This window comes from Oreochromis aureus, linkage group 13 (assembly GCF_013358895.1).
Source record: "Oreochromis aureus strain Israel breed Guangdong linkage group 13, ZZ_aureus, whole genome shotgun sequence".
Taxonomy (NCBI): domain Eukaryota; kingdom Metazoa; phylum Chordata; class Actinopteri; order Cichliformes; family Cichlidae; genus Oreochromis; species Oreochromis aureus.
This window is the reverse complement of record NC_052954.1, coordinates 1,152,717-1,180,665: the sequence shown is the minus strand read 5'-3', so window position 1 is coordinate 1,180,665 and position 27,949 is coordinate 1,152,717. Positions and strand designations below refer to the sequence as shown.

The window sequence follows — 27,949 nt, the reverse complement described above, 5'->3', positions numbered from 1 at the left end:
GTGTGACAAAGTTGGGTTTACTGTAAAGCAGTGATGAGTCATGAGACACCAGATGGTTTAGAGACAAATTAGTCTACAAATTTACTGTATCATTGATCAAACGAGTATAGTCCTGTATCAAAAAGACTCAGGGTTTAGAGAACAAGGCACCACATTTAGTAGACAATGGTTTATATCCTTCTGATTGCCCCATTCCACCTGCTTCCACTGCTGAAATCTATAAATTAACAAGTCTGTAAAAAGGGAAGAGCATAAATGAACATTTCTGATAGTAAGCTACAGTGCACAACAATAAGGATCAGCATAAACATACATAAATATTTGGCACCATATTCCTCAGTGTGATTAAGATTTGTAAAAATATGACATTAATATCCAGGCCTGGACTTATTTCTAAACTCAAGAGCTACAGGTTTCCGCAGGGCTCTGGAACCTGTATTGCACTGGTGATTGATAAGTCTGCATACCAAAGTTTAAGCAGCAAAAGCATATGCACTTTATTGACCAAAGACACAAGGGAAAAACTATATACATTAGTATATATTCCCAACTTCCCCAACATCTAGAATAACAGAGTTTTAAAAAAAATCCTGGTTTTGTAGGTTTTTTTGTTTTTTCCCCCCACCCATGCTCCAGGGTAACTGTCCATGAAAAGGTCCACAGCTCCAGGTCATCCAATCACACTCCAGTATATAGTGACAGGAAGTAGATGTACAGTAGGAAAATGGGATATATGAGAAGGGGCTTCTTTGTTTTAAATTCATCTCCGACGAGCAGTGAAGCAGCACTGTACGCAGCCCAGAAAACTCCAAAAAGCTGGAAGATGAGAAGACATTCGTTCAACATGAAGAGCAAACAGCCACAGGGTGAAACAACTTCACTACTTATCTAAAAGCTACAATTATTAACAGTTTTCTATCATGCTGTGGGTTATGAAAGACTCATTTAAAAGACAAGCTTGTCAAGAGCATACTGACTGGAGCGCACAATTACAGCAATGCTCTAATTACCTGCTGATTCTAATGCCATCCTGCTCGGACATGATAGAATGTTGAAGTCACTGCTTGTTGATGTAAACTTCTCAGGCAAGTTTGTATCTCTGACTTTGCTTACATAGTTCATGAATGCATGCTGAACCAAGCAGCGTATATTTTCCTTTAGAGAAAAGCGAGTGGATTTGGAACCAGGGGCCATGGAGGACTCAAACCATCAGAAATAATAAGGCTCTATTTTTTTTATTCATACATTTCTATCTTCTTCTCATGAGGAGAAATGAGGAAACTGTCATAGGCGCATGAATTTCTGTTCCGTTTATGAAACTTTGTCTCCATGTCCACACTAATATGTTTTTGTTTGAGAACACATCGTTTTCTCTCCGTTGTGGCCTTCCGTCCACACTGAGACGGCGTTTTTGGTCAGGGAAAACGGAGCTCTCCAAAGTGGATACGCTGTTTTCGCGTCACAGTGTGGACTGCGAAATCGGAGGCTCTCAAAAACTCTGACGCATTTTAGTCATGTGATGCAGTCATGTGACCAATTCAACTAAGATGGCGGCATTACACAGCAGTTGTTTTGTTTGCTCTCAATTTTGACAGCCCCATTAAAGATTAATATCAGTTTGTACATGCTCCAGAAGACGCAATGTTTACTCAGAGCAACTTTGTACTCTTGTGTTACTCGCAGCAACAACTCCACCTCATTGTCAGTCCAGTTGAAAAACTTTCCTCGACATTTTGCTGCGACGCTTCAAAGAGCCAGAAAGTAAACGGCAGAAGGAAATGATGCAGGTCGAACCGTCCTACGTTTCACGCATGCGCATTACAGGAAGGTAGTGTTTTCAGTGTGGACAAACTCTCGGAAACGATTGAAAACGATAGTGTGAATGTGAGCATTTTTAGGTGTTTTCAAATTTATCCGGATCAGTGTAGACGCAGCCTTTGACTACAGCAGTCCAGCCTCCTTTTTGCAGCGCGCCCCCTCACTTACTCTCTACCCTGATTTGGACACCAGCTTACTAGACAGACCAGCTCAGCACATATTTGAGCCGTCTCTGCTTCCTACAATCTTTACAAAATACCCATACTTGCATAACACTACCGATTTGCTATCATAATCATGTTCTTTCATTTTGCTGTGGCCTATGAGCCAGGTTGTAACATTGAACTTTTTAACAATGTGAAAGCAGAAGACACTTGTGTTTATTAAAGTGACTCACTTTGACTAGTGTAGAAACCACCTCGAAGCCTCCAATCACTAAGAGCAGAGGGGCTATGACGATGAGAGGAAGAAGGGAATACCCAATCACTCCAAGGACCTGACCATATGAAACCTGCTCACGACAACAAAAGCATTTCTTATCCTCTGTATGTACAAGTTAGAGTTAGCTTCCAGTGCTGCAGGTGTCAGCTGGATTTACCTCCCCACCAAGAACACGAGCCAGCAGGAAGATGGTTAGTGATCCAAATATCCAGATGGTGATGATCCAAGACACAACCTGTGAATGCAAAGAATTATGCCATAGTCAGTTTAAGGCATGACATTTTTGAACATATGTTCACTCTTCTGATTACTTCCACTAGGACTAATATGTGGAGGATCCAGCTAGCAGATTACATATATATGTCTGAGGCAGATGCATATAATATAGAGGATGCAAAGTACTGTCTAGTGAAGCTGCATTTGTTGGTCTACACTAGGGCTGTTCGATATAACGATATATATCGGATGACGATATAAAAACGTCTATCGTTTCATTTTACGCTATCGTTTGTTTCGTGGTGTCGCAAAATAAACTGTTTACGGCAATATTTTTTCATCGTTTTGATGGTCACTGTAGTGGCTATATGAAGTTCTCTCTTTCTCTTATATTTAATATAACCACACTACGGACGGACAAGCGCTTGTTTGTATGCGTTGTCGTTAGCAACAACGACGGTAAAACCATCGCGTGTCCGCTTGCTTATGTTCCACGTGAACCCTTCACAATAAAGCTCAAGATCCTGTTGAGACTTTTCAAAATAAACTCAATCACGTGAAAGATGCAGAGTATTTACGGATGAGAAGCAAAAAGAGCCGTCAGGTGCTAAAAAATAAACCTTAGACTCAAACGTTAGAACAGGCTTTTCCCCGCAGCACGCCGTGTGATAAATACTCACAAAGAAAACGGCGGCCGTTACAACTTATGTCTAAAAATGTATCGTTTCATGCATCTGTTAAAATACTCGACTCCAGGTACGCGACGCCCAGCTGGAAACACTTCACGCAAGTCGAGCTGCCCGACATTCACAGAATTTACAGAAAATGTTAAATTTTTGTGATTTATATCGTTATCGGGATGATAGAATTCTTATATCGGGATATGAGATTTTGGTCATATCGCACAGCCCTAAGCAAAGAGATGGAATAATTTGTTTTATCACCTCAAAACTAAGCACGTTTTGGAATATGAGGAAAGTCAAAAACTGCGCCCTCCACAAACGCCCGGTCAGTCAAGTGGAAAGAAAAAAGGTGGCCCTAACACCAGCAGACTGATCTGTTCCAAAGGCACATTTTCCACTTTATTTTAAACAATTTAGAATTTTGTGTCGTGATATTTAGAAAAAGATCTGTTACATCTTAAAAGTTATTTGAAAAGTTTTCCAATTTAAACATTTAAAAAAAAAGTTTTGCACAATAAATATGCTTAAAATGGCATTCTATACTGTTCAGTCATTTTGACATATTTATACAGAAGTATATATTGCGATATATATCGTTACCGCAATATGGATTTTAGGCCATATTGCCGAGCCCTAATTACAAGTAAAGGTTTTGAGTTACTGGAGGCAAAACATTTGTTTTGTCTGGCTCCAGCAGAGACTGGACTGGAACCCACAACCAATCCACACAGATCTCAAAGTGCTGTGCAGCCCAGTGCACTGGAGCTGTTTGATATGGCCAATGCTTTTTGGGGCTTTAGTTCTTTTCTGGATTCAGTATGAAGCTACATGAAAGAAAAGCAGTAACATAATGAGCACTACTTAAACTCTTGTTTAACCCACAAACACTGGTTTCAAAAGCCATCCAGGCAGGACAGATGACGATGGTCTTGCTGTAGTTTGAACATGTTTGAATGCAAACGACACAGCTGCGTTTCTTGTGTCCTCCTCACCCTGAACTGTCCATAGATGGAGATCATGGAGAAGAGCAGCACCACAGCCAGAGGGCCCCAGAAGTCCGGGTTGTCTCTAACCACCTGTCGGTTGTAACCCAGTGATGGCATTGGCATCAGCACACATCGAATCTTGTAATAGATATCCTTTATATCAATGTCCAGCTCCTCCCTGCTCAAAAAAAAGCACAACAAGATGACGTGATCATCACTGGTGTTAAAGTCAAGTCTAACCCAGTCAGTTTCAATGCTAAAGATCACAAAAACAGGATCTACAGATTAGCATGTGCTTTGAGCAAGCAGCACAAAGTGAACTGAACTGTTCAGAAGCAGTGGCATAATACAACTGTCAAACCCTTCTATTGTTTTATTCCTCATTTCCTCTGATATAAATCTTGTTCCAATGGTGCATGCTTATAGTAAGTATTATCAACATTATCCTCGTTCTGTGTACTCTGATCTCTGTGTTATTCCATAGAGAAGGAATATCTCTAACACAGGTATCTCTCTGGGTTTGGGTAGGGAATAAGTTCCCTTTAAGTAAACCTACAGTTTCAACATTTCAGTACAATTATAAAAAAAGCAGAAACATTTCACTACAAATACTCCCACTTATCTAAAAGAAGTCTATACAGTGCAGACTTGGATGACATTTTTTTGAAAGATAACCCACTATATAAGTTTATTGTAAAGATTAGCCAAGGTGATGTGAGTCATAATACAGCACACTTAAAGCACTACGGCTGTTCCAACAAAATAAAACCACCATGCACTTACAGAAGAGGTTTGCTCTCTTCATTGTCCTCTTCCTCCACCTCCAGCAGCCAGCCGTAGCCTCGTTGTCTCAGGAAGGTGGTGGCATACGGGTCCTTCCCACTGTCACTGCCTATATTCAGTTTAACATCTGGAGTGCTGATGGTGCCGCTGAGTTCTGAGGATGACATATTTGTTTACATTGTGTAATGTGTGCTTTTAGACTGGCGTGGCTGCAGAAATACACACTGCAAGTTTTATGACAAAAGAGCTTTGAGTCCACCACTATAACCAGTTCTTACTCTCAATGCAGCCTTACCAAGCTGACCAATAATCGTCCTCATTAAAATTAGGATGTCAAAGTAAACATTAGTGGCAGCTCCACTCTAAACATAAAGATTGAGACCGATGCAGGCAAAGGTTAAGTTTTTTTTATAAGGAAGGTATTCCAGCGTGCTGCCAGAGTGCACTCGCCTGGCATGTTTAACAAGACCCTGTCCAATCAATGTAGTTACAAGTTACACACACAGGGGATGGGACTAGGAATGGAGAACCGGTTCCCAGGAGTTCAGTTCCTTGGAAATGTTAGTCTGTTTATCCATTGATCTTGCTTACTTGATTGGAATTTGCATGTCAGAGGAGGAAAATACCAGCACAGTCTACAGCATGGATACAGACTTTTATTTTACTTTAATTTTTATTGCACAAAAGGGTGAGAGCGTGATGGTAAAATGGAAGATGCATCCAGGACAGAAACAGCTGCATTATGCTAATCAGACAGCAAGCTAACGCTAAGCTAGCCAAGAACCCAGAGTGGAAGCTGAGTGAACTCCGACCCCAGCCAAGCAGCCAGACCCTGAACTTCAACAGGCAACAAACAGCCTCCATTGTTACCTTCTGTAATGTTTCTGTACAGCAGAATCACTGTGGGGATCACGTTGAAGCGTCTTTGTACTGGTTTTCATTTTGGTTTGCTGTTTTCAGCTTTGTGTTCATACCTAAATACTCAGAGATCGATTACATGTGTGTCCTCACTAGGATAGTGCTTTGTGTTGATGTGTGGGGCTGTAGCCTCAGGTTTATATTGTTCAATGGCAATAATGGGACAATGTGCTCCACCCATTTTATAGAGTTGCATAAAATAACATTATTTTCTCCTTTGAGTAATAAAGTAACGTACTGCGTTACGTTTTATCCAAAAAGGTATTTTGATAATGAGACCTAAATCACTGATCCAAAATCACGTATGTGGGATGACATATAGTGACTATGAAAGCCATAACACGTGACCCATTCACAGTAACCACTGTGGACGGATGAATTGGGATGAGAGTGAAATGTTTCATCCCAGATAAAAGTGACCACTTATAGCAAGTCTGTCTTGACAAGCAGTGACTTTTCCCTTGACGTGGACTCAAACCCTCCACATCATAACAACAGCAACCAGACCCTCACACAGGAGAGACTCAGAGTCACTTACTCCATCACAATTTAAGCAGTAACATTTAATTTCTGGTTTAGCCAGTAAACTTGGTACTCGGTAGCTACGTTCTCCACCAGCCACGTATCAGTCCTGAAGTTATTTAGCAAAGCGAAACGACAGAGTGTCTACCTGTGTATTACTGTGTACCAATTACTCAGAAAAGCAGAGTCAGCCCACAGCAAAGTGCTGTTTCTTAATGTGGATTGATCTACACCTGGGTATCTAGTCTAACTCGTGACAGCTAAAATAAACGACGTGAGCACGTACGAGGCTAGCTATTTTTAGGCCTGCTAGCTGTGTAGCTCTGCTAGCGATAGCCTACCTTCAGCCTCTGTCGAAGACACGAACGTGAAATCTCCGTTGGTGGGAGAGAACTGCATGTTTCAGTTTCTATTACTGCCACACGCCTTGGCTCCACAGAAATTGCATTTAGTGACACGTTAATAAAGCTGTCATTAGTCACAACTCCTCAGTGAAGTTCAACTACCGCATCTTGTTTTCCTTCCGACGTTGTGCGCTTGGACGTAAGCAGGAAGTGCAGATGATGCTAGTAAAGAGGACACGTCTTGTGATGCATTCAGGTCAAATTATGATGGTCGGAAACTATCAGAAAATCTTTGTTATGCTCAGTGTGCAGGGGGTGGAGGGTAGGGGATCCACAAAAATAATTCAGGAACCACACGTGGTCTTTTATACTCTAAAGCCTAGTGGAGTATTTATCTCAGTTAGATTATAGATTGATTATAACTTCAACTAAACGTCAGAACTTGACAACAGCCTTCAATAAAAATTTGTAGAGTATTTTGTTAATGAAGTTAATGTACGCCTAATTCTCAGTCTCACGTTTTCCTCTTCAGACACATGTGATCGGTACAAACTGCTAAATATCCCACTTAATACCCCTTAAATCCTGCTCACACAGTGCGAGTAGGATTGTGTCACTTAACGACATTAGGGCTATGAAAATCCATCAGAACAAAATGTTGTTAATTTGAAAAAAAAAAGAACACTGCCCCAAGTACTGCAAAGCCTGAGTGTATTTTGTGCAAAGTAGAGTTCAGTGTGTTTTGATCACAGGTCCTCTACAGCCAGATCATAGATCATAGATCCCATGTGGCTCTCATCTACATCCAGCTGAGTGTGATCTGCTTACACTTGCCTGCAGTGCACACTTTTACGTGATTCTTTTTCAGCTTGGTATGGGAGATATTTTGCTACCAGATATATTACTATTATTATTATTATTATTATTATTATTATTATTATTGCAAATGAATTTACACATGCATTTTGGTTCAAGACAGAAACCAAAATTCACAGATGCATTTGAACATGACTTCTTCGCTTTTGCCAAAAGACTTTTGGATCCAGCCTCTAGTGGCCCTTGGAGGAACTGCAGTATTACAGGATTACAGGCAACTTTGTACCGGCGTACTTCGTTTCGCAAAGTGGCGGGTAAACTGTGTAACGGGGCAGAAACATGGAGCCAATGGCATGTCGTTGAATCTCTGGCGGTGTTCCCACAGCCGCAACTAATGTGGAAGATTTCAGTTGCACCCACATCAATAAGATACGGGTCGTTACAGCAGCCCTATGGACACATCGTAGCGTCACGCCGGTGATGTTTTGAAGCACACTCCCCTTTCTATTACGTTCCCTGCCTCTTAGCCAATAGCAACATCTCTTACTGAAATCCTTCTTTTGCCGCTAAAACCAAACTCCCTCTAGTTTTCTGTCGCCGAGGGCTCCGTTTGTGTCGCTAATTTCAAGAAAAGGGTAAGTTTAACTTTTAACCGTTAGTCAAATTACGTTAAGCTGCTTTTGCTCCTCGTATGAGGAGAATGTACGCTGACATCAGTTGTAGGGCCAAGAAACTGTCCAGTTTTGTCCTGTTCCCGACCAGCTACTTTTTAAAGATAACAAGGCGTCTCCAGTGTGATTTTCACCACTGTTAATCTGTTGAGTGCATTCAAAGGAGAAACGTCTGCGCTGACTTGATATTGTTACTCAGCGGGAATCGAGCAGCTCAAATTATCAGATAAACATGAACTAAATGCACACGTGCTCATGAATGAACTGATAGGTAGATATAGGAATGTGTTAACGCCGCTGAACGGTGTTTACCACTGCATTGTATCGTATTTATACGATACAAGTGTGACAACTTTATAGCTAAAGCTAGTTTAAAAAAATAAAACAACGTGTGACATTTAAATCTAAATCCGGTTTACTGTGCACGTGGCTTTAACATTAGCAAAAGGGAAAGTAAATCTGAAGCCTTAAAACAATTCTCAAGTGAAATAGTAGGTAGCAAAATAGTCACTGTAGGTTTGGGGGATATTTTTGGATGCACTGATATATCAGCTGAGTATGGGTAGAATCTGTTGACTGACACTGACAGATGGCTGATTTTATTTTATTTTTTTAATCTGTAGTGTCCCATCAGTTTTACACTGGCAAAATGTCACGGAAAAATGAAGAGCTGAAAAGAAAGCAAACAGAATTATCAAGAAGCAAATCTGTATCGACCCAGGATTTTGGAATTGATGCATCAGAAGAAACCTCCATTTGTGACATAGTGCTGTTAACCTTTATTTAGTCCACAAAGTCCATTTTAGTTTAAGGTGTCCAAGCTGGATGCACCGTCTCTTGTTCTTTATCCCTTACTGTTGATGATTTCTTATGTTCAGAATCAGCGTGGCACCGATCACTGGCTGAAAATGGGAATCTCTGGACTGCTGCAGTTCATCAAAGATGCAGCAGAGCCCATCAACGTGAAAAAATACAAAGGCCAGACAGTAGCTGTGGACACCTACTGTTGGCTGCATAAAGGAGCTTTCTCGTGTGCTGAGAAACTTGCTAAAGGAGAACCGACCGACCAGTAAGCAGTTGTGTTATTTTCAATCAATTAAAACGACCGTGTTGTTGTAGGGTCTTTACCTGTTGTTATTATTTGGCACAATGCAAATAAAACTGAAGTGAACTAAAGGTGCTCTGAATGAGGCCGTTCTCTGATTAGGAATGGCCTAAAGTCCAGAACTGATAGTGGTGTTGAATTTGCCCCATCCAGGTATGTGTGGTACTGCATGAAATTTGTGGACATGCTCTTGACCTTCAGTGTTAAGCCCATACTGGTGTTTGATGGACGCAATCTGCCTTCAAAACAAGAGGTGGAAAAGGCTCGCAGAGAGTGAGTATCTACCTTTATTTGCTTCTCGCTGTAAACGTAAACATTTGAACAAGTTTAACCTGAAGGGAGAAGATTGCTGCGTGGACTCCTCAATCACAACTCTTGGGATCCTGATAGTTTCTACAGTAGAATCGAATGACAAATTTGAGATGCATCCGGATAGAAAAATACAATACAGTACACTTCATTACAAAGGCTGGACTTTTAAAGAAGAAAGAACACCTAGGAGCAGTCTTACTGAGAGCAACACAAAATCATGTTTTCATGTAAAGCCACTCGAAAGAGGCACAGCGTCAGTTTTGTGACTGCATGAGATATTTTTGTCTGATCTTAAGTCATATGTAGGAGTTTCTCTTACGGACGAAAATGTTCCAAATATATCACGCAAACCTGATTTTTGAGTTGTGGTGTGGTATTTATAGCAAATTGCACTAAGAAAGCATGCCTGATGCGTTTGTGATAATTGCTTCTAGGAATGATTATTTAGAATGGAGGACTGGGTGATTGGCTCAAAGCTGTGAGCACAACACCAAACCGTGGTTCTTTCCTAAAACTCGCCATTCAGTCGTCATGGTGGCTGTTTAGAGCCCTTCTTGTCTTCATTCCTCAGTAATACTGAAAAACAAAAAAATCAGAAATTGACTGAACTGTGTTTTTCTCAGCTGTGTGCATACAGCGAGTGACTCCTGTATTGAATCTGTAAAGAACCAAAGTAAAAACAACCGTTGGTGACACTAGTTACACAGTGTCAGTGTAATAATAATGTCTGAATGTTACAATGTGTGACTGATATAAACCAAAGACAGGTTTGAGTGTGTATGCATGTGGCACAGGGCTCTAGACTAACTTGTTGCCACGGTTGCACTGGTGCACTGTTTTTCTTAGGTGCACCCAAATTTTTCAACCGTGTCAATCAACACCACAGTTTTACATGTTCACTTTTTTCAAATATTGCTGTCCAGACAGACAATATTGATTTGATTGAAATGAAATGATTAACTAACAATCTTGTCAACACAAAGTTCTTTATTTGGAGCACATTTGTAGAAGAACGATAAGTCACTGTAAAAGTGCTGGACATGCTTCACTGAGCTGAAATTTAAACTTAAATTAAAAGGACCTCAAAATGTCTCACAGGCTTCAAACTGAACACCTCAGTATCTGAACATGATCGATATCTTATGGACTATCCTTCATTGCAGTCACATGCCCCTCAGATGGCCAGCTCCTGTAATTTTGCCTTTTTTCCCTGTTTTTTTTTTTTTCTTTTCTTTTCACTGTATCCGTGACCTACAAACAGAGCACACGCGACTTCATTATCGTACGTGGGGTTTACGTTCAAGCCATTTTTCTTGTGAAGAATTATTTCAGACTTGAACATAGTGAAGAGAACATCTTTGGAAACATTGTAGGTAATGTTAAACGTAATCATCCTCTCGGCCTCCTCTGACGACCTGTTTGCTGCTGAAAGGCCGTGGGGAGAGGGGACACTGGGCCTTTATCGCAGGATACGTTTTCTGGATACACTGTGCTTTTTCAGTGTTTCAATTGGAAACATATTAGCACCAGTCAGAAGTGCAGTATTGCTGGCCGTGGTCTCTCCACACTCACCACAGTAAATGCAGTGCATACCTTAACCAGGGAAACTGGTCATGCCGCTCTCTTCCAAACATACACTTCCCCCTTTTAGTCTCAGTGGGCTCTGGCTCGGAGTCACTCGTGTGTGGCTCATTGTCTGATGCCGTCTCTGGACCTGTGTTAGACATAAGCTCCGTGTCAGAGCACTGGCTATGAATTTCAAACTGATCAGGCCTTAACGAAAAAGTTATCAATCGTTCTTTTCATCTTTTCTCCTTGCCCACAGCTACATCCACCTCTGTTGGGCCGAGGCTGCTCACCTCTCTCTATCCGCCTGCACTTTTAAATGTACACACATGTGTAGGGCTACAGAAATCATTGGTTTAGATCCGGATATGGGAATAGAGCAGGGCGATATGTCCAAAAATATTTATCACGATATACATTTGAAAATTTGCGATAACAATATAACTGACGATATAATTGACACTAGACAAAATACTTTACAACTCCACAACTTTATTAGTGCAAAAAACCCCATCAATGTATTTTCACTTAAACAAGCAGCTGTTTTTTATGTGCATTAAAGTTATATAAAAATGTAACAGTGCAAATTCCTCACTGACAGTTTAACCAAAAGGCATTTCCAGTGGAAACTGGCCGACATATCCTCAGCATAACCATGTATAATATCCACAAAACTTACCAAGAGGTTATACACACACAATACGGTAATATTATGTTGAAGCACAGTACGTATCACTCCGCGAGGCTCCTGCCTACGATAGCCGTAATGCTCCAACAATCCATCAAGCGGTGCGGCTTCGTAGCTTAGCAAAGTCGTACTGAAACATTTGACAGATTTTCGAGCGCCGTGTACATAAAATCGTTTCGAGGTCAGTAAACACAACCAGAATTCATACATAAGGCCCACGGGATTATAAGGTCGATTTTCAGAAAAATCAAAGCATTGATTTTAAGTGTGCTGTATTTTCCAAACAGCACGGTAATAACGACGGCCCGCTAGCATGCGCTACCAAAAATAGTGCTTTGTTGTGTATCTGACGGACGAAAGCTAAACCAGTTCCACACCACTGAAGTTGCAGCATTTTTACAAACCAGTTCTGGTTCATCCGTTTCATTTAACGATCCACTTTCGCTCTTCTCATTCTGCGTCGCCGCCATGTGCGTATGTAAACAAAGGCACTGCGCATGCGCGTTTTACCCATATTCTATCGCGATATTTCATTTTCCTAACGTTGCCCGACATTTACCGGTATTACCGTGTACGGTATGATATGGCCCAGCCCTATATGGGAATATGGGACTTTCAGAGTTGCTGAGACTTTTTTTTTTTTTTTTTTTTTTTTTTACACCTGACTGGCCCGTCGCACTGATGAAGCGCTGCATTTCAAAGCAGCAGCAGAGTGTGTGTGAAGGTTCCCGAGCAATGAGCGCACATCCCCATCACAAACAAATACTTTAAAATCATGAAGCAAAAGATGTCCAAAACCACATTGTTATCCTTGACAAGGGAGCTGAGCTGTACCTGTGACTGTCCTCATTTTTTCTTTACAGCTAACAGTGACACCACAGCATCGTATCATATGGTTTCAAATCATGACTGTCACTTCTTTCCACCTCACGTTGTATGTCCTCAGTTTGATTTCACTTGTGTACCTTTCAGGCGCAGAGAAACCAACCTTCAAAAAGGCAGACAGCTGCTCCGTGAGGGCAAACTGTCCGAGGCCAGAGAGTGTTTTAACCGCTGTGTTAACATCACCCCAGCTATGGCTCATAACCTGATTAAGGTGGGGACGCTTTCTTCTCCTTCTATTCGATCTCCCTGTAAGCGTGACGTATGGCGTGCTCGTGAAGCACGATGTGCCTTTACTGCTATGCTTCTGGTAATCACTGTCACCTGTTGTGTTAACTTATTCTGTGACAGCGTGGGGGTTTGACGCCATCTTTGTCTGGATTAGCATTTTAACACAGTTTCATGATCCCGTGACTGTACGGATGGCAGCCTGTCTGACATGCTCTCTGCATTTTAAGCTACTTTCCTCTTTATTTCTTGTTCCTCTTATTTATTTCCTGTTAGTCTGCTTACTAGGGCTGTGCGATATGACCAAGATTTTAAATCCCGATATAAGACATTTATCGTACTGATAATGATATATATCACAAAAAATTTACATTTTCTGTCAATTCTGTGAATCTCGGGCAACTCGACTTGTGTGAAGTGTTTTGAGCTGGGTGTCGTGTAGCTGGAGTCGAGTGTTTTGACCGATGCATGAAAATAGTTGTAACAGCCGCCGTTTTCTTTGAGTGTTTATCACACAGCGTGCTGCGGGGAAAAGCCTGTTCTAACGTTGGAGTCTGAGGTTTATGTGGAGCACCTGACGGCTCTTTTTGCTTCTCATCCGTAAACTCTCTCCACACTCTGTCATGTGACTCTTGCGTAGGTGGTAGAAGAGGTTTGTAGTGTTTGAGGTGGGGACCGGTTTGCAACACAATTTGCAGAGTACAGTTTTCTGGTCCGTGTCAGACTTTTCACAACCAAACCATGTCCATGCTACAGAGGCAGCCCCTCGTTTAAGAATAAGGCCCTCGATTTGTTTTGACTGGTCCTTCTGTTTGTCATCATTTCAGTTTATTCTTGAAAAATCAGGATCTTCAGCTTTATTGTGAAAAGTAAACAAGCAGACGGCGGAGCCACACGCTGGGTTTACCGTCATTGTTGCCAACGACAACGTGTAAAAACAGTGGCTTGTCCGTCCGTAGTGTGGTTATTTTAAATATAAGAGAAACAGCGAACTTTAAGAAATGAATATAGCCACTACAGTGACCATCAAAACCATGAAAACATATTACTGTAAGCAGTTTATTTTGCGACACCACGAAACAAACGATAGATGTTTTCAAATCGTCATCCGATATATATGGTTATATCGAGCAACCCTACTAGTTAGTTTTTACCTGATATAGTTATATTGTTACTTTGTTTTGCTCTTGTTTTGATATTATATTTGCACTATCCTACTGTATCCTACAATTCTTATTGTATGTTGTTGTATGTCTTTATTCCTGTGTTTCTCTTGCTGCACTGAGCATGTGTATGACGAAAGAACTTCCCTCAGGATAAATAAAGTTCTTCGTATCTTATGTACGGCACCTGCTTCTGTAAATGGTTGCTTAATGTTGCGTAATTAGCGATAAAATCTATACTTTCTGTGAAGAAAGTTAGCTCTCTCACCCAATCACAAACTGAACATGTGTGCATGAGTCATCCTTTTACAAAAGTCTCCATCTTTCCTTATTTATCCATAAACACTCCACAAAGACAACTTTAGTGGTCTAAAACCGTTTGCATGTGCAGAAAATACTAAAATGCATTTTCAAAAATTATGTTTTAAAAATTCCATGTCCCTATTGCCAGTCTTGGCAGCCGGGGATCGGTCCGCCAGGGCCTCCGCTCCTGGCCACCGCCCGACACACATTGCACCCGACCCCTATGGCGCCTCCTGCGGGTGGTGGGCCTGCGGGAGGATGGGCCCATGTCTCCTCTTCGGGCTGTGCCCGGCCGGGCCCCATGGACTAAGGCCCGGCCACCAGACGCCGCCCTCGGGCACCCTCCCGGGCCTGGCTCCAGGGCGGGGCCCGGTAACCCTATCCCGGGCAGGGTAAACTGTTCCCTCGATGTTCTTTTCATACGGGTCTTCTGAATCGCTCTTTGTCTGGTCCCTCACCCAGGACCAATTTGCCATGGGAGACCCTACCAGGGGGCAAAAGCCCCCAGACAACATAGCCCCTGGGATCCCTGTGACACACAAACCCCTCCACCACGATAAGGTAGCGATTCACGGAGAAGCTATTCTTATTTCTGTTAATGATAAGAGACAATAATGATTTGGGGCATCAAAAACACCCTGGCAGCCTCTCAGCCTCTGAGTTAGTTGGTTACCATTCATGTTTCAGTGAAAGCTGAGTCAGTGCAAGCAGATAATGTTAACAAATGTGCGCAGCTAAATGAGCTACATGATACACAGCCATCTTTATGCTACGTCACTAAGTTGCAAGCAGACAGTAGTGGCAGTTAAACAACTCCTCGGTGGCAGAGCCCCTGGTGTTGATGAGGTCCGCCCCGAGTTCCTGAAGGCTCTGGACGTTGTAGGGCTGTCCTGGTTGACACGCCTCTACAATGTTGCGTGGAGATCAGGGCAGTACCCTGGACTGGCAGACCGGGGTGGTGGTCCCCATCTTTAAGAGGGGAGACCGGAGGGTGTGTTCCAACTACAGGGGATCACACTCCTCAGCCTCCTGGGAAAGTCTATGCCAGGGTGCTGGAAAGGAGAGTTCGTCCGTTAGTCGAACCTCGGATACAGGAGGAACAATGCGGTTTTCGTCCTGGTCGCGGAACACTGGACCAGCTCTTTATCCTCTCGAGGATACTTGAGGGTGCATGGGAGTTTGCCCAACCAGTCTACATGTGTTTTGTGGACTTGGAGAAGGCATTCGACCGTGTCCCTCGGGTGTCCTGTGGGAGGTGTTATGGGAGTATGGGGTGTCTGGCCCACTGCTACGGGCCATTCGATCCCTATACAACCGTTGTAAGAGTTTGGTTCGCATTGCCGGCAATAAGTCGGACTCGTTCCGGTGGGTGATGGGCTCCGCCAGGGCTGCCCTTTATCACCGATTCTGTTCATAATTTTATGGACAGGATTTCTAGGCGCAGCCAAGTGGCGGAGGGCTTTCACCGGTGGCCTCAGAATCTCGTCTCTGCTTTTGCGGATGATGTGGTTCTGATGGCTTCATCAGGTGGGGGCCTCCAGCTCGCACTGGAACGGTTCGCAGCCGAGTGTGAAGCAGCGGGAATGAGGATCAGCACCTCCAAATCTGAGGCCATGGTTCTCAGCCGGAAAAGGGTGGAATGCCCACTCCGGGTCGGGATGAGTTCCTGCCCCAAGTGGAGGAGTTTAAGTATCTCGGGGTCTTGTTCGCGAGTGATGGGAGAAGGAGCCGGAGATCGACAGGACGGATTGGTGCTGCGGCTGCAGTGATGCGGACGCTGCACCGGTCCGTCGTGGTGAAGAGGGAGCTGAGTGTAAAAGCGAAGCTCTCAATTTACCGGTCGATCTACGTCCCGACCCTCACCTATGGCCACGAGCTGTGGGTAGTGACCGAAAGAACGAGATCGCGGATACAAGCGGCAGAAATGAGCTTCCTCCGAAGGGTGGCTGGCCTCTCCCTTAGAGATAGGGTGAGAAGTTCGGCCATCCGGGAGGGGCTCAGAGTAGAGCCGCTGCTCCTCCACATCGAAAGGAGCCAGTTGAGGTGGTTCGGGCATCTGACAAGGATGCCCCTGGGCGCCTCCTGGGTGAGGTGTTCGGGCATGTCCCACCGGGAGGAGGCCCAGGGGCAGACCCAGGACGCGCTGGAGAGATTATATCTCTCGGCTGGCCTGGGAACGCCTTGGTGTTCCCCCGGATGAGCTGGAGGAGGTGGCTGGGGAGAGGGAGGTCTGGGCTTCTCTGCTTAGGCTGCTGCCCCCGCGACCCGACTTCGGATAAAGCGGATGAGGATGGATGGATGGATGGATGTTTTAAAAATTGTCATGTAAAGGTGAAGAAGGGCTTGTTTTTGTGTGTTCTTGAACCAGGCTGCACGGGCGAGAGGCGTGGACTGTGTTGTGGCTCCGTATGAAGCTGATGCTCAGCTGGCTTACCTCAGTAAATCTGGTTTGGCCCAGGCAGTCATCACAGAGGACTCTGACTTGCTGGCATTTGGGTGCAAAAAGGTATCTAAACTCAGGAGATGCATTTCCAGCTGCATGCTGTCTCTATTCTATATGCAACACTGTATATCAGTGAAGAATGAATTCATTTTAAACCTAGTCTTATGTCTCTAATTAGCAGGAGCAAACAGGGCTGTGTTAAGATGAGTCTGTCTTTTTTCTTTTCATTCACAGGTGATTCTCAAGATGGACAAGCAGGGCAACGGCCTGGAGATAGACCAAAGCAACCTCGGCCGCTGCCGATCCTTGGGGAATGTTTTCACAGAGGAAAAGTTCCGCTACATGTGCATCCTCTCTGGCTGTGACTATCTTGCCTCTCTGCATGGCATTGGTCTGGGCAAAGCCTGCAAGCTGCTGCAGCTTGCCAAAGACCCTGATATACTGAGGGTAGGAGAGGCCCAAACCATGAAGCTATCCATTTAGATATTTTATTGATCATAGTGTCTGCTTGGTCATTTACAATATATACAATAATCCTACCTATAAGAAAATCATGTGTCTCTTCAGCTGTCTTTTCTTGTCCCTCACAGCCAAGTAGCTGTGGCACATGGCTGCCGGAGAGCGGAGCTTTCCTCCTGTTAGAAGGAAGTCTTTGCTTCCTGCTAGGTGCTTGCCTCACAGAGGAGGTTGTGTGATTGTCGGGGTTTACTTTGTCATCTTTAGCTTATACTATAAAGTGCCTCAAGGCAATTGTTCTGACTCTTGTGAATTAGAAATCAAATATATAAACAAAATGAATTGAGAGTGAAATGAACCCTGTCCACCCCACCTCTAAGATGCTGTAGTTGTGCTATACACACTCTTAACTAGTGACAACAACAGTTATTTTTGATCACATGTTGATTGTTGACAAATAAAATCCTGAATGTTTTTGTCGTTGTTTGTTAGCACTGATAGACTGCTCTTCTTCCTGTCAGGTAATCAGAAAGATGGGCCAGTACCTGAAGATGAGTCTCGTCGTTCCCGAACAGTACATCGAGGGATTTGTCAGAGCCAATAACACCTTTCTCTATCAGCTGGTTTTTGATCCTGTCAGGAGGAAGGTCGTGCCCCTCAACCCATACCCAGAGCACATTGACCCAGCCACCCTGAGCTATGCTGGACTGTATCCTCATGTCCTGTAACACATCTGATCTGCTCTTATCTCGACTCATGTTTGACTTAGAAAGGTGACTAATGTAAGTTGCTTGCCTTGGCCTGCCCAGTATTTTGTCCTTGATGGTGAATTCAGTCATTTAGGAGATGATAAGGGCTTGCAGATGGCCTTGGGAAACCTTGACATCAACACCATGGAGAGGATAGATGACTTCAGCCCAGACAAACCTATTCCACAGGTATTGGATCATGGTCAGTCAAAGGTGTTATGATTCTCAAAATAAAGTGTGTTTTTTAATATAGAACAACTTTCCAAACCTAATTTCAGCAATGCAAAGGCCGCAGTCACAGCTGGAGCTACTCACCGGGCTCCACAGGGCCGAGTATTTGGAGCAGAGGCTTTACACCAGCCTCTGCGGCACCTGCCCAGCTCCCAACCTCTCCAGATAGGCCTCTCTCCACCAGGGGGAAGAAGAGAGTCATCAACCTGGATGGCCTAAGGCTACCCTGCAGAGAGCTGCAGGTGAAGAGGCCCGGAGAGGGTGAGATCTTCATGCTGTGCTCATGTTGGGTAGTGGAATGTAACAAAGTAGAAATCTGTATCTACGCTTCATGCTTCTTTTTATTTACCGCGTTTCAGTATGTGAAGCATAACTGAAACAATTAGCACGAAGGTATTTTCATGTAGAAATACTAAACATTACACTATTGTTCTACATTCAACCGTGCAGCTTTACTGATATCCATGTTAATGTTGTACATTTGTTTGGACAGTTTTGTTGACACAGAGCCTGAAGTTGGTTTAATTAGGCAGATTTCAGCAGATCAAATATTATCTGCCCTTTCTAGATAGAGTTAGAATGAACAATGGCTTTCAGAGGTGGGAAGCTAGATGTGTGGCTTAACAAGAAAAATGCAAATCAGGAAAATTAGCAGCTTGAATTCAGAGTAGTTGTGACTTCTTGAAATTTAGATTCAGAGAAGGACAAAAAAAAAAAAAGACAAAAGAGCAAATTAAAAAATAAATAAATGGGTCATCATTTAAGGGTTTTATTTGTTTTTTATTTTATTTTATTTTTTTATCTCTACCCTCTTGTAGACTCGAGTATATCGGACCAGGATGTGCTGCAGGAGTACTCTTCATCCAGCCCAAAGCGCTCCAGGTCAGACCAGCCAGCAGACAAGCCCACAGTAACAAGCCTGCCCCGGTCACGCAATATATTTGCCACTGTCCTGCAGAGGAGGAACCAGGAAGCTGAGGAGGATGGCCAGGTCACACGCAGCAGGTAACACGACCCTAATTCTAACACTGTGTAACTGAAAGGACTCGATGCACACAGCGCTGGAAGACTGAACAATGTTTGTTTGCAGTGTTGTCCGACATTCTTAATACATGTAGTTTTCCTGCTGCTTCCTGCTGCCCAGCACACACCACACAGCTCTCTGGTCGGCCCTGGAGGCATTATTAGACCTGACATGACCCCTGAACTAGAGCTGGGCGATATAAGATTTTTTCATATCACGATATGTGTTTTTCATTTCAGGCGATAACGATATATATCACGATATAAGCCAAATAACTATATTTGTAAGATTTAAATGTGCCGTTGCTCACAAGTAAAATGTGAAATAATTAGCAGCTTGTTTTGATTTAAATATTTATTTCCCATAATAAGTTCAACAGGGTAGATGTACTTAAGGAACATGAGACTTCAGTTTCAGATAAATAAAGGCAAATATTGCAAACTACACAAAAGGCAGCCGCTAAAGCGTTTAAGTTTCAAAATAGAACAAACAAAACAGATTAAATTATCAATTCCACTTAGAAACAAAATATTAATTCTAAAAATAAATCTTAGGTCGTTTTACAGAAGAACAGACAAAATTGACTAACTTTTGTCAATATCAAATAAACTGAGAACTAAAAGGAAATTCTCAATCTCTCCTTGTTGTATAGCTTAGCTTTTCAAACAGTTTTAACAGTTACTTTAGTCTGACAAAAGCCGAATGACGAATCAGCGCTTTCAGTCAGAGACTGAGCATGCACCGCTTTATTGTATTTCCAGACTTGCTTTCGGCACAATTTACAGTGCGCGCTACTCTGTTTTTGGTCAGACTTGAAATAGCCGAAATACCTTCACACTACGGAACTTCTGTGGCCCTTCCGTTCGACAAGCTCTCCGGCATTGGAACCATCATCGTTTTTTTCTTCGGTAACCTTCGCTCACGCTCTCGGTTGATTTTTCTCTAGTCGGCAAACTCATTTCCTTCGTTACCCGGGCTGCACGGCTGCAAAAACAAATACACATGTGCGCCTTGGTGCTTGTGCTGTACGTAACAAGTCACATGACGTGACGCTGCGGCTGTGATTGGTTCGGCTCTGTGCTACTTAATTTTGATTGGCTGTTCTTTTCTTTTTTTTTTTTTTTTAAGAGGACAAGAGAGATGAGGCCTATCGCAATAGTTTAATTTTTCTATCGAGAAAAAGTTATTTCGCAATACATATCGTTATCGTTTTATCGCCCAGCTCTACCCTGAACTCACTGCTCCACCCCTCCCCTGTTGTTAAATGTGTAAAAAATGTAAACTCACACAGCAGGCTAAAAAGCAACAGTAAACAATTTATAAGTTTTAGCCCACGACTAAAGGAAGGAAACCCCCAAAACAAAAGGCTGCCTGATGCTTGGTCCTGGCAGGGGCCTCCTGAAGTCCAGCTAGAAATGTAATTCAATATGGTGGTGATGAGTAACCCTGTATTCAATTCAATTCAATGTTATTTATATAGCGCCAAATCACAACAACAGTCGCCTCAAGGTGCTTTATACTGTAAAGTAGACTCTACAATAATACATACAGAGAAAAACCCAACAATCATATGACCCCCTATGAGCAAGCACTTTGGCGACAGTGGGAAGGAAAAACTCCCTTTTAACAGGAAGAAACCTCCGGCAGAACCAGGCTCAGGGAGGGGCGGGGCCATCTGCTGTGATTGGTTGGGGTGAAAGAAGGAAGACAGGATAAAGACATGCTGTGGAAGAGAGACAGAGATTAATAACAGATATGATTCGATGCAGAGAGGTCTATTAACACATAGTGAGTGAGAAAGGTGACTGGAAAGGAAAAACTCAGTGCATCATGGGAATCCCCGGCAGCCTACGTCTATTGCAGCATAACTAAGGGAGGATTCAGGGTCACCTGGTCCAGCCCTAACTATATGCTTTAGCAAAAAGGAAAGTTTGAAGCCTAATCTTGAAAGTAGAGATAGTGTCTGTCTCCTGAATCCAAACTGGAAGCTGGTTCCACAGAAGAGGGGCCTGAAAACTGAAGGCTCTGCCTCCCATTCTACTTTTAAATACTCTAGGAACAACAAGTAGGCCTGCAGTGCGAGAGCGAAGTGCTCTAATAGGGTGATATGGTACTACAAGGTCATTAAGATAAGATGGGGCCTGATTATTTAAGACCTTGTATGTGAGGAGCAGGATTTTGAATTCAATTCTGGATTTAACAGGAAGCCAATGAAGGGAAGCCAAAACAGGAGAAATATGCTCTCTCTTTCTAGTCCCTGTCAGGACTCTTGCTGCAGCATTTTGGATCAGCTGAAGGCTTTTCAGGGAGATTTTAGGACATCCTGATAATAATGAATTACAGTAGTCCAGCCTGGAAGTAATGAATGCATGAACTAGTGGAAAACATATAAACATATGAACATATGGGAAAACATGTTTTGATTCATTAGCAAATAAGTTGAAATAATACATTTTCTATTTGATATTGCTAAACCAGCGGTCCCCAACCCCCAGGCCCCGAGAGTTGAGGCTTGAGTAAATTTATGGTTTTCAGGGTTTCTATCGTTAACTCGGTTTCCCGGGGTCTTTCCCGTGTTGTAGTTGTGTGTCTTATTTTGAAAGAAATATTTACGTGTTTCCATAGCGACCAGAGAGCATTAAGAGAGGAGGATGTTACTCTCAATGTTGTTGGTGTATTTCAGGAGGACGCTGCTAATAAAGTTACACAATGAATTTGTTTATTATTATATTTAAAACATCCACAGTTTTTGTCTCAGTCGTCTCATTTATTTTGTTGTATTTATCCGCCACACCTTAAAGGCCGGTCTGTGAAAATATTGTCTGACCTTAAACCGGTCAGTGGAGCAAAACAGATTGTAGACCGCTGGTTTAAACAATGAAAATCTGCTTAAAGGCCACTGATGGACACCAGAGCCCAGTTCTAGAACTGGGCAGGTTCTTTTAGACAGTTTTTGACAAATTCATATCTGGCCTTCCTGTCCTTGAGCGTAACCAGTGGTTTTCAACCTGGTGTAAACTCTCTGGCGGGGAGGTCTTTGCTCCCCAGGAGTCCACTCTGCAGCTGGAGGAGAGCTCTAGCAGAGGTGGAGAATGAACTCGACCTGGGTGTCTATTGTCTTGTGTAGTCTGGGCAGCACTGCTGATAACACTTGTGCCTCTGCAGATCATTATAGTCACAGCATCTTAATTATGCCAGGTTATGAAGTCATAACCAAATGTGATAATGCTATGTCAGCAATGTTTTTCTTTTCAATTACAAAATGGGATATTATTAGATTTTAATTTTGTACAAGTGAGATGTGTGCTGTGAGTTTAGTTACAGGCCAGCAGAGGGACTCGGCTGACATGGATTTCACTTGTAGATACATGAAGGTAAAGGCACAAAATTGGACCCTTGTAGAACACAGATGTGTGGCAAATAACTCATGTCATTGTCAGTGACAGAAATGGATAAGATCAAGACTTGGTTCATATTAGAATCAGGGTAGGCTGAAAGTCCTGTGATTCTGTGAGATACTAAAAACTCATGAATGAAGGACATGTTGTTATTCAAGGCAACAAAAAGGGAGTAGGATATTAATTCTGATTAATGCCTCAAATGAGTGGAAAGAAAACCTATTCTGAAGCTCAGAAATAAACTATAAACTGAATAAGATGTGTGCTTGACACATGTTTGAGTCATTTTGGTCTTTTTTGAACTTTGAGACAAATGAAATTGGCTGTATGTCTTAAAGGTTTTAAATATTGCTTTAAACCAAGTGCTGTAACTCAACCAAAATAATGCTCCACTAATATTTGTTTACTATCACCCTCAACTTGAATGTGACCATCTTCCATGTGTAGATTCTTCAGCAGTTCCAGTTCAGCACCGAGTCGGAGCGTTCAGGATTGCTCCCCGGAGGACCCCACAGCTGTCAGTCCCACTCAGAAGTCCTCGGCCAGCATTCACAACTGTGACAGCGAGAGTTCAGATGGCCCGTCTCTGGAAACCATCAAGCCATCTCCATCACCTAGTACCACCAGTTCAGCCAGTCGTGGCCTCAGCCTATTCCGCTGGTCAGACGGCCCCTCAACTGAACAGTCCACCACACCATTGTCCACCTCAAGCTTGTCTGCGCTGCAGCAGTTTCAGTATAAAAAGGAAAGCTCTTCATCTCCACCAAAGATCAGCAGACCCTCTGGAGATGCGGTTCTTCCAGAGCCCTTCTCCCAGGACAGGAAATCAGAGGAGAAGGATGAGCTCTCAGACTCCCCTCCCTCCCAGGACAGCGCTTATTTCTCCCAGTCGCAGCCTTACCTCACTTCCTTCCATAAAGAGGAAGCCCCCACCTACAGCTTCCCCTCCTCCTACCAGGAGGATGCTGCTTCTGTAAGTTGCTGTAAATCTCCCCGTTTTACAAATGCTGTTTGTCCCTTGTGGTTGGGTCAGCGTCATCACAGTTTCATTTCTGTTGAGTAGTTGCATAGAAAGGTTTTCTGGTTTCACAACTTTGTTTTTTGTGTCTGACTTTGTCTGCTTCCTTAGGAAATAAAAGATTCAGAGATAGAGCACAGTCCCACACACTCAGCAGAAGCAAAGGTGAAACCTGGCATGCCGAGAACTAAGGTGAGTTTGAACCAGAATCCAGCATTGTACAGGCTTTGGGTTTAATCACAGCTGAGTCAAATGTTCTGTAGGAACGCACTCTTAGTTTGCTCAACACCGTCCAACACGTGTGGTTTTCTTATGTGTCGATTGGCATGTTTGTTGTAGAACTGTTTAAATTGTTGTTTGTTGGTGTCGACATAGTGTTGGTTGAAGTCAGGCAGTGAATGTTGTCACAGATGGCACAAAGGGCCAATGCCAATGAGTCAGCCGTACACACCAGTACATTAGGAGTGTGTGTGAGATACAAGAGAAGATGAAAACCAATGTGTTATGAAATAAGACAGCCCAAAGGTAGCGGCTGAAAAGAACGCTGTTAAAAAGGAACGTCTGAAGGATTTGTGGACAGATTTTGGCTATTTAAAGTCAAACACGGAGGCAGAGTCGTACACACTGCCAACTGCCTCATGTTTCCACAAAGGAAGTCACACCACAAATCATTTGTATAATCTCAAACTGCCATTCTTGCACAGTTGACAGTTCATCTGCACAATGCAATGTGCGTGCTTTGCATTGTCCCAGAGCATGCCATATGACAGAAATACCAAAGATGCAACAGCTTAAAGGTCTCGGTCAAGTCTGAATCCCACTGACCGTGACCTCAGGTCTAAATCAGGGTTTTCTGAAAACGCTGTCACTGCGGTTACTTGAGACCGAGGTGACGTAGGATTTTTGAAATTCGCAGCAGCCGCCAGAATTTTGATGTTTCGTTTTTTTGTTCATCCATTTGTGGTGTTGCTCCCCGAGAATTTAACGAATCTATGCAAAAGAAAGTGATGAGGTATCGATTTTTCTTCTTGATTTTGTTTTGTATTAATACCTAAATTATTTATTTGGACCAAGGAATTGGTTTTCCATTTTGTTTGCATTCTTCTGTAACACCTGAAGCTTTTGACTAGTCAGTTACAGTAGGGGAAATAAGTCCCATATCATAGAGAAATAAGTGTTTGATTACAACCCAGCAGGAAGTCTGGCTCACACACGTTGCATGACCTCAGCTTGTGATATGTATATACAATCAGTGTGGAAGTCCATGCTAGATCTTTCCTCACAGGCTGAAGATGATCATGAGAACGGTGATGGACCAATCAAAACCTAGACTGCAATGTTAACCTGAAAGGAGCTGGGAGCACAACACAATTGTTAGCTCACAGTGAATATCTAAATGATTCAGAGAATGCTTGAAGGAAACTGCTGCAGCCTGATGAAGCCATAATTGACATCAGCTCCGTCTGTTGTGTTTGGAGAAAGAAAAATGCTGAGTATGGTCCAAAGAGCACCATCCCTACAGTCAAGCATGGAGGGTACTGTTAAAATCCTGGACGACAATCTCCTTTTCTCAGCCAGAACACCGAAAACTGGTCGTGTACAAATGTTCCAGCGTGACACTGAGAGCCAGAACATCCCTCCACAGGAGTGATTAAGGTTAGTGAAATCGATTGGGGACGACTGCTAGGCCACGCAGAAGCACAGAGCGGCTTTGTGGAGGCTCACAGTGCACCAAGGTGGGAGACTTTCTGCAGAGCCAATCACTACAGACCTCCAAACATGTGGCCTTCAGATTGGCTCAAGGACAGCGTGTGGAGAGCTTCATGGAGTGGGTGAGAGCGCCACAAAGGATTGATCAGCGATCAGTGTCAGTGTGTCTAAAGCTTTATATGGATGAGTGTTATGATTTCAACAGCGGTCGATACAGTAATGTACAATAAATGTTTCTGGGCTGACTGCTGCATCCATGTCCACACCCACAGTTTATAGATTTTATTCTACTCTTTACTATTTTTAAATAGTATTGATCCAAGACATGATCACCTCTTACATGTTGATGAATGAATGACTGTAAAAATGCTCAAAAACTCTAACTGGGATTTCAGTGTGCATGAAAACCTCAACTTGTGCAGAATAATCCTCTCCGCTCTGAGCTCGACATTGACTGATTCATTTCTTCATTCATCATGTCAGTCACCTGGTGTTGTCACCTGAAATGGCTCTGAACTGTGTTGCAGTCCAATGACTGGTTTGCTCCAACGCTGTTCTTCTTGTCATCGGTCTTTTGTATTGTCTGGACAGCATGAATCTCACAATGGAAACAAAGACAGTGTTACCATGAAATAAATAACTGCAGTTTCCTTACATATTAAGACACCATGTTTTAAACCAAAAAGAATCCCCTACCTCTTCACCTCTGTTTCCTGTGTCTTCATGCACATGATCTGTCTCTTTCCAGGTTTCAGGTCTGCCAAAACCAAAGTCCAGCAGCCAGAGTCAAACGGCAAGAGTGCGAACACTGGGCCCAGCGAGGGTCAGCGGACTGAGGAAGAGGTCTTTGAATCCGGGCAAGAAATTCCCCTCAGTGAATAATGAAAACAACCCTGGTGTCCAGGCCACCATCAGCAGCCTCTGGAGGAACTTCAGCTTTAAAAAGTAATTGGGAGAAATACTCCAGTGACAGAAGTCACAACAATCATAGTCCATCACCACCACCATTAAAGGTCCTGGGTTTAGTAAGCATGAACTGTGTAATACACAAGCTGGTAGTACTTTTGACATGGTCAACCTCTGACCTTCCAGAACATCCACGTTAGCTCTAAAGAGTCAATATATAAAATTGTTATTTTTCTTTTTGTACTGAGCGGTGCTTATTAACTCAGAAGACTGAAATCATGATGTAAGATAAACCTTTATTAGTCCCACACGTGGGGCAGCACAAAGTGGACAGTGATGAGTTACAGCAGCAAAAATGAGGAAACCCAATGGAAAAAGAACAACATACTATATACAATAGAATAAAATAAATCAAATAAAAAAATTAAGTCAGGTAAAAGTGTGAACTGCAGTTGATCCACTGCTGCAGTAAACCAACAGCCAACAAGTTTGGTTAATGTTACAAATTAAACCCAAACAGACGCTTTTCTGTCTTTGTAGAACTTTTCTGGTCTCATTGATTACTCAGAGAAACTGTAGGCTCCTTTTAACCAAACACTGCTCTCAGTACACTTTGAGCTTGTTATCTAGCTCCATTGTTACCAGGTTTATCTAATCAAAAGTTAATGTCTCAGTTAATTAACGTCAAAAATGATTCAATGGCTTCAAAGCCATCCAAGGTTTTTAAGGTTTCGAGCAGCACCAGTAACTATTCCAGCTTTTCTTCCTGTTGTTACTCAGAAACATGTTGCTGTAGAATATTTCTGAGACCACATTTTTCACATTGTTAAAAGATGCTGTCAAAAGGAAACTGGGAGCATTTTTAGCTCATAGCTTCTCAACAGCATAGACATAGTATGCCTGTGATGAGTATTATTTAATGGAAGAGCCGTAAACACTTCTACTCTTGTGTTTTCAGAGATGCCCAGAAGATGATTGGCTGTCAGAAAAAAGAGCCCATGTCTCCAGTTAAAGACAATGTGCTGTCCAGCTGAACGTCAGCACACGACTGCATGTTTCACTCGGTGCTGAATGCTCGGTGGAGCGAAGCTTTTAAACATACCGTGTATGTACCTGTATTTACTGTAGAGTTTTAAATAAAGAAACCGTCTCCCTGTGTAGTCTGGAGTTTTCTAACATGCCTCCCCTTCTTTACTCTTATCTGCCTTCAGCACTACAAGCACATCACGTATTAAGGTGACATGCTTTTAAAAAATGTAGAAAGCGTAGTTGTGTGTGTGCTGAAATGCACAACACGCAAGCTGAGGAATGTGGCATTAAAACTGCTGGTTTCTGAGGTACACTCGCACTGCACAGGCTAGCAGTGTAGCATTAGCTGTTAAGTGTGTGTCTTTTTGTATAGAGCAGAGATGTCCACCTCGAGGGCCGGTGTCCTGCAGGTTTTAGTTGTGTCCCTGATCCAACACAGCTGATTCATATGGCTAAATGAACTCATGCGATTCAGGTGTGCTGACCCAGATGTAAAACCTGCAGGACAGCAGCCCTTGAGGCCTGGCGGTGGACACTCCT

The 27,949-nt window shown here is 43.0% G+C and overlaps 2 protein-coding genes across 2 annotated transcripts; one reads left to right on the top strand and one right to left on the bottom strand.

The window, feature by feature from the left end:
* Window positions 1-53: 53 nt before the first annotated feature.
* Window positions 54-6,927, bottom strand: yipf4 (Yip1 domain family, member 4). The gene is made up of 6 exons (XM_031755024.2): window positions 6,709-6,927; window positions 4,928-5,081; window positions 4,151-4,322; window positions 2,417-2,494; window positions 2,216-2,329; window positions 54-816 (listed from the first exon to the last, which is right to left on the bottom strand). Exons 1-6 carry the CDS (start codon window positions 6,764-6,766, stop codon window positions 679-681), a joined length of 714 nt encoding a protein of 237 aa, XP_031610884.1. The 5' UTR covers window positions 6,767-6,927; the 3' UTR covers window positions 54-678.
* A 915-nt stretch (window positions 6,928-7,842) lies between these two features.
* On the top strand, window positions 7,843-27,540 carry exo1 (exonuclease 1). Its single transcript, XM_031755010.2, has 14 exons — window positions 7,843-8,162; window positions 9,077-9,267; window positions 9,457-9,576; window positions 12,842-12,965; window positions 16,814-16,951; window positions 17,123-17,335; window positions 17,866-18,053; window positions 18,180-18,282; window positions 18,372-18,585; window positions 19,143-19,329; window positions 23,194-23,719; window positions 23,876-23,956; window positions 26,223-26,419; window positions 27,339-27,540. The coding sequence occupies exons 2-14, from the start codon at window positions 9,107-9,109 to the stop codon at window positions 27,412-27,414; spliced, it is 2,328 nt and encodes a 775-aa protein (XP_031610870.1). The 5' UTR covers window positions 7,843-8,162; window positions 9,077-9,106; the 3' UTR covers window positions 27,415-27,540.
* The last annotated feature ends 409 nt before the right edge of the window (window positions 27,541-27,949 follow it).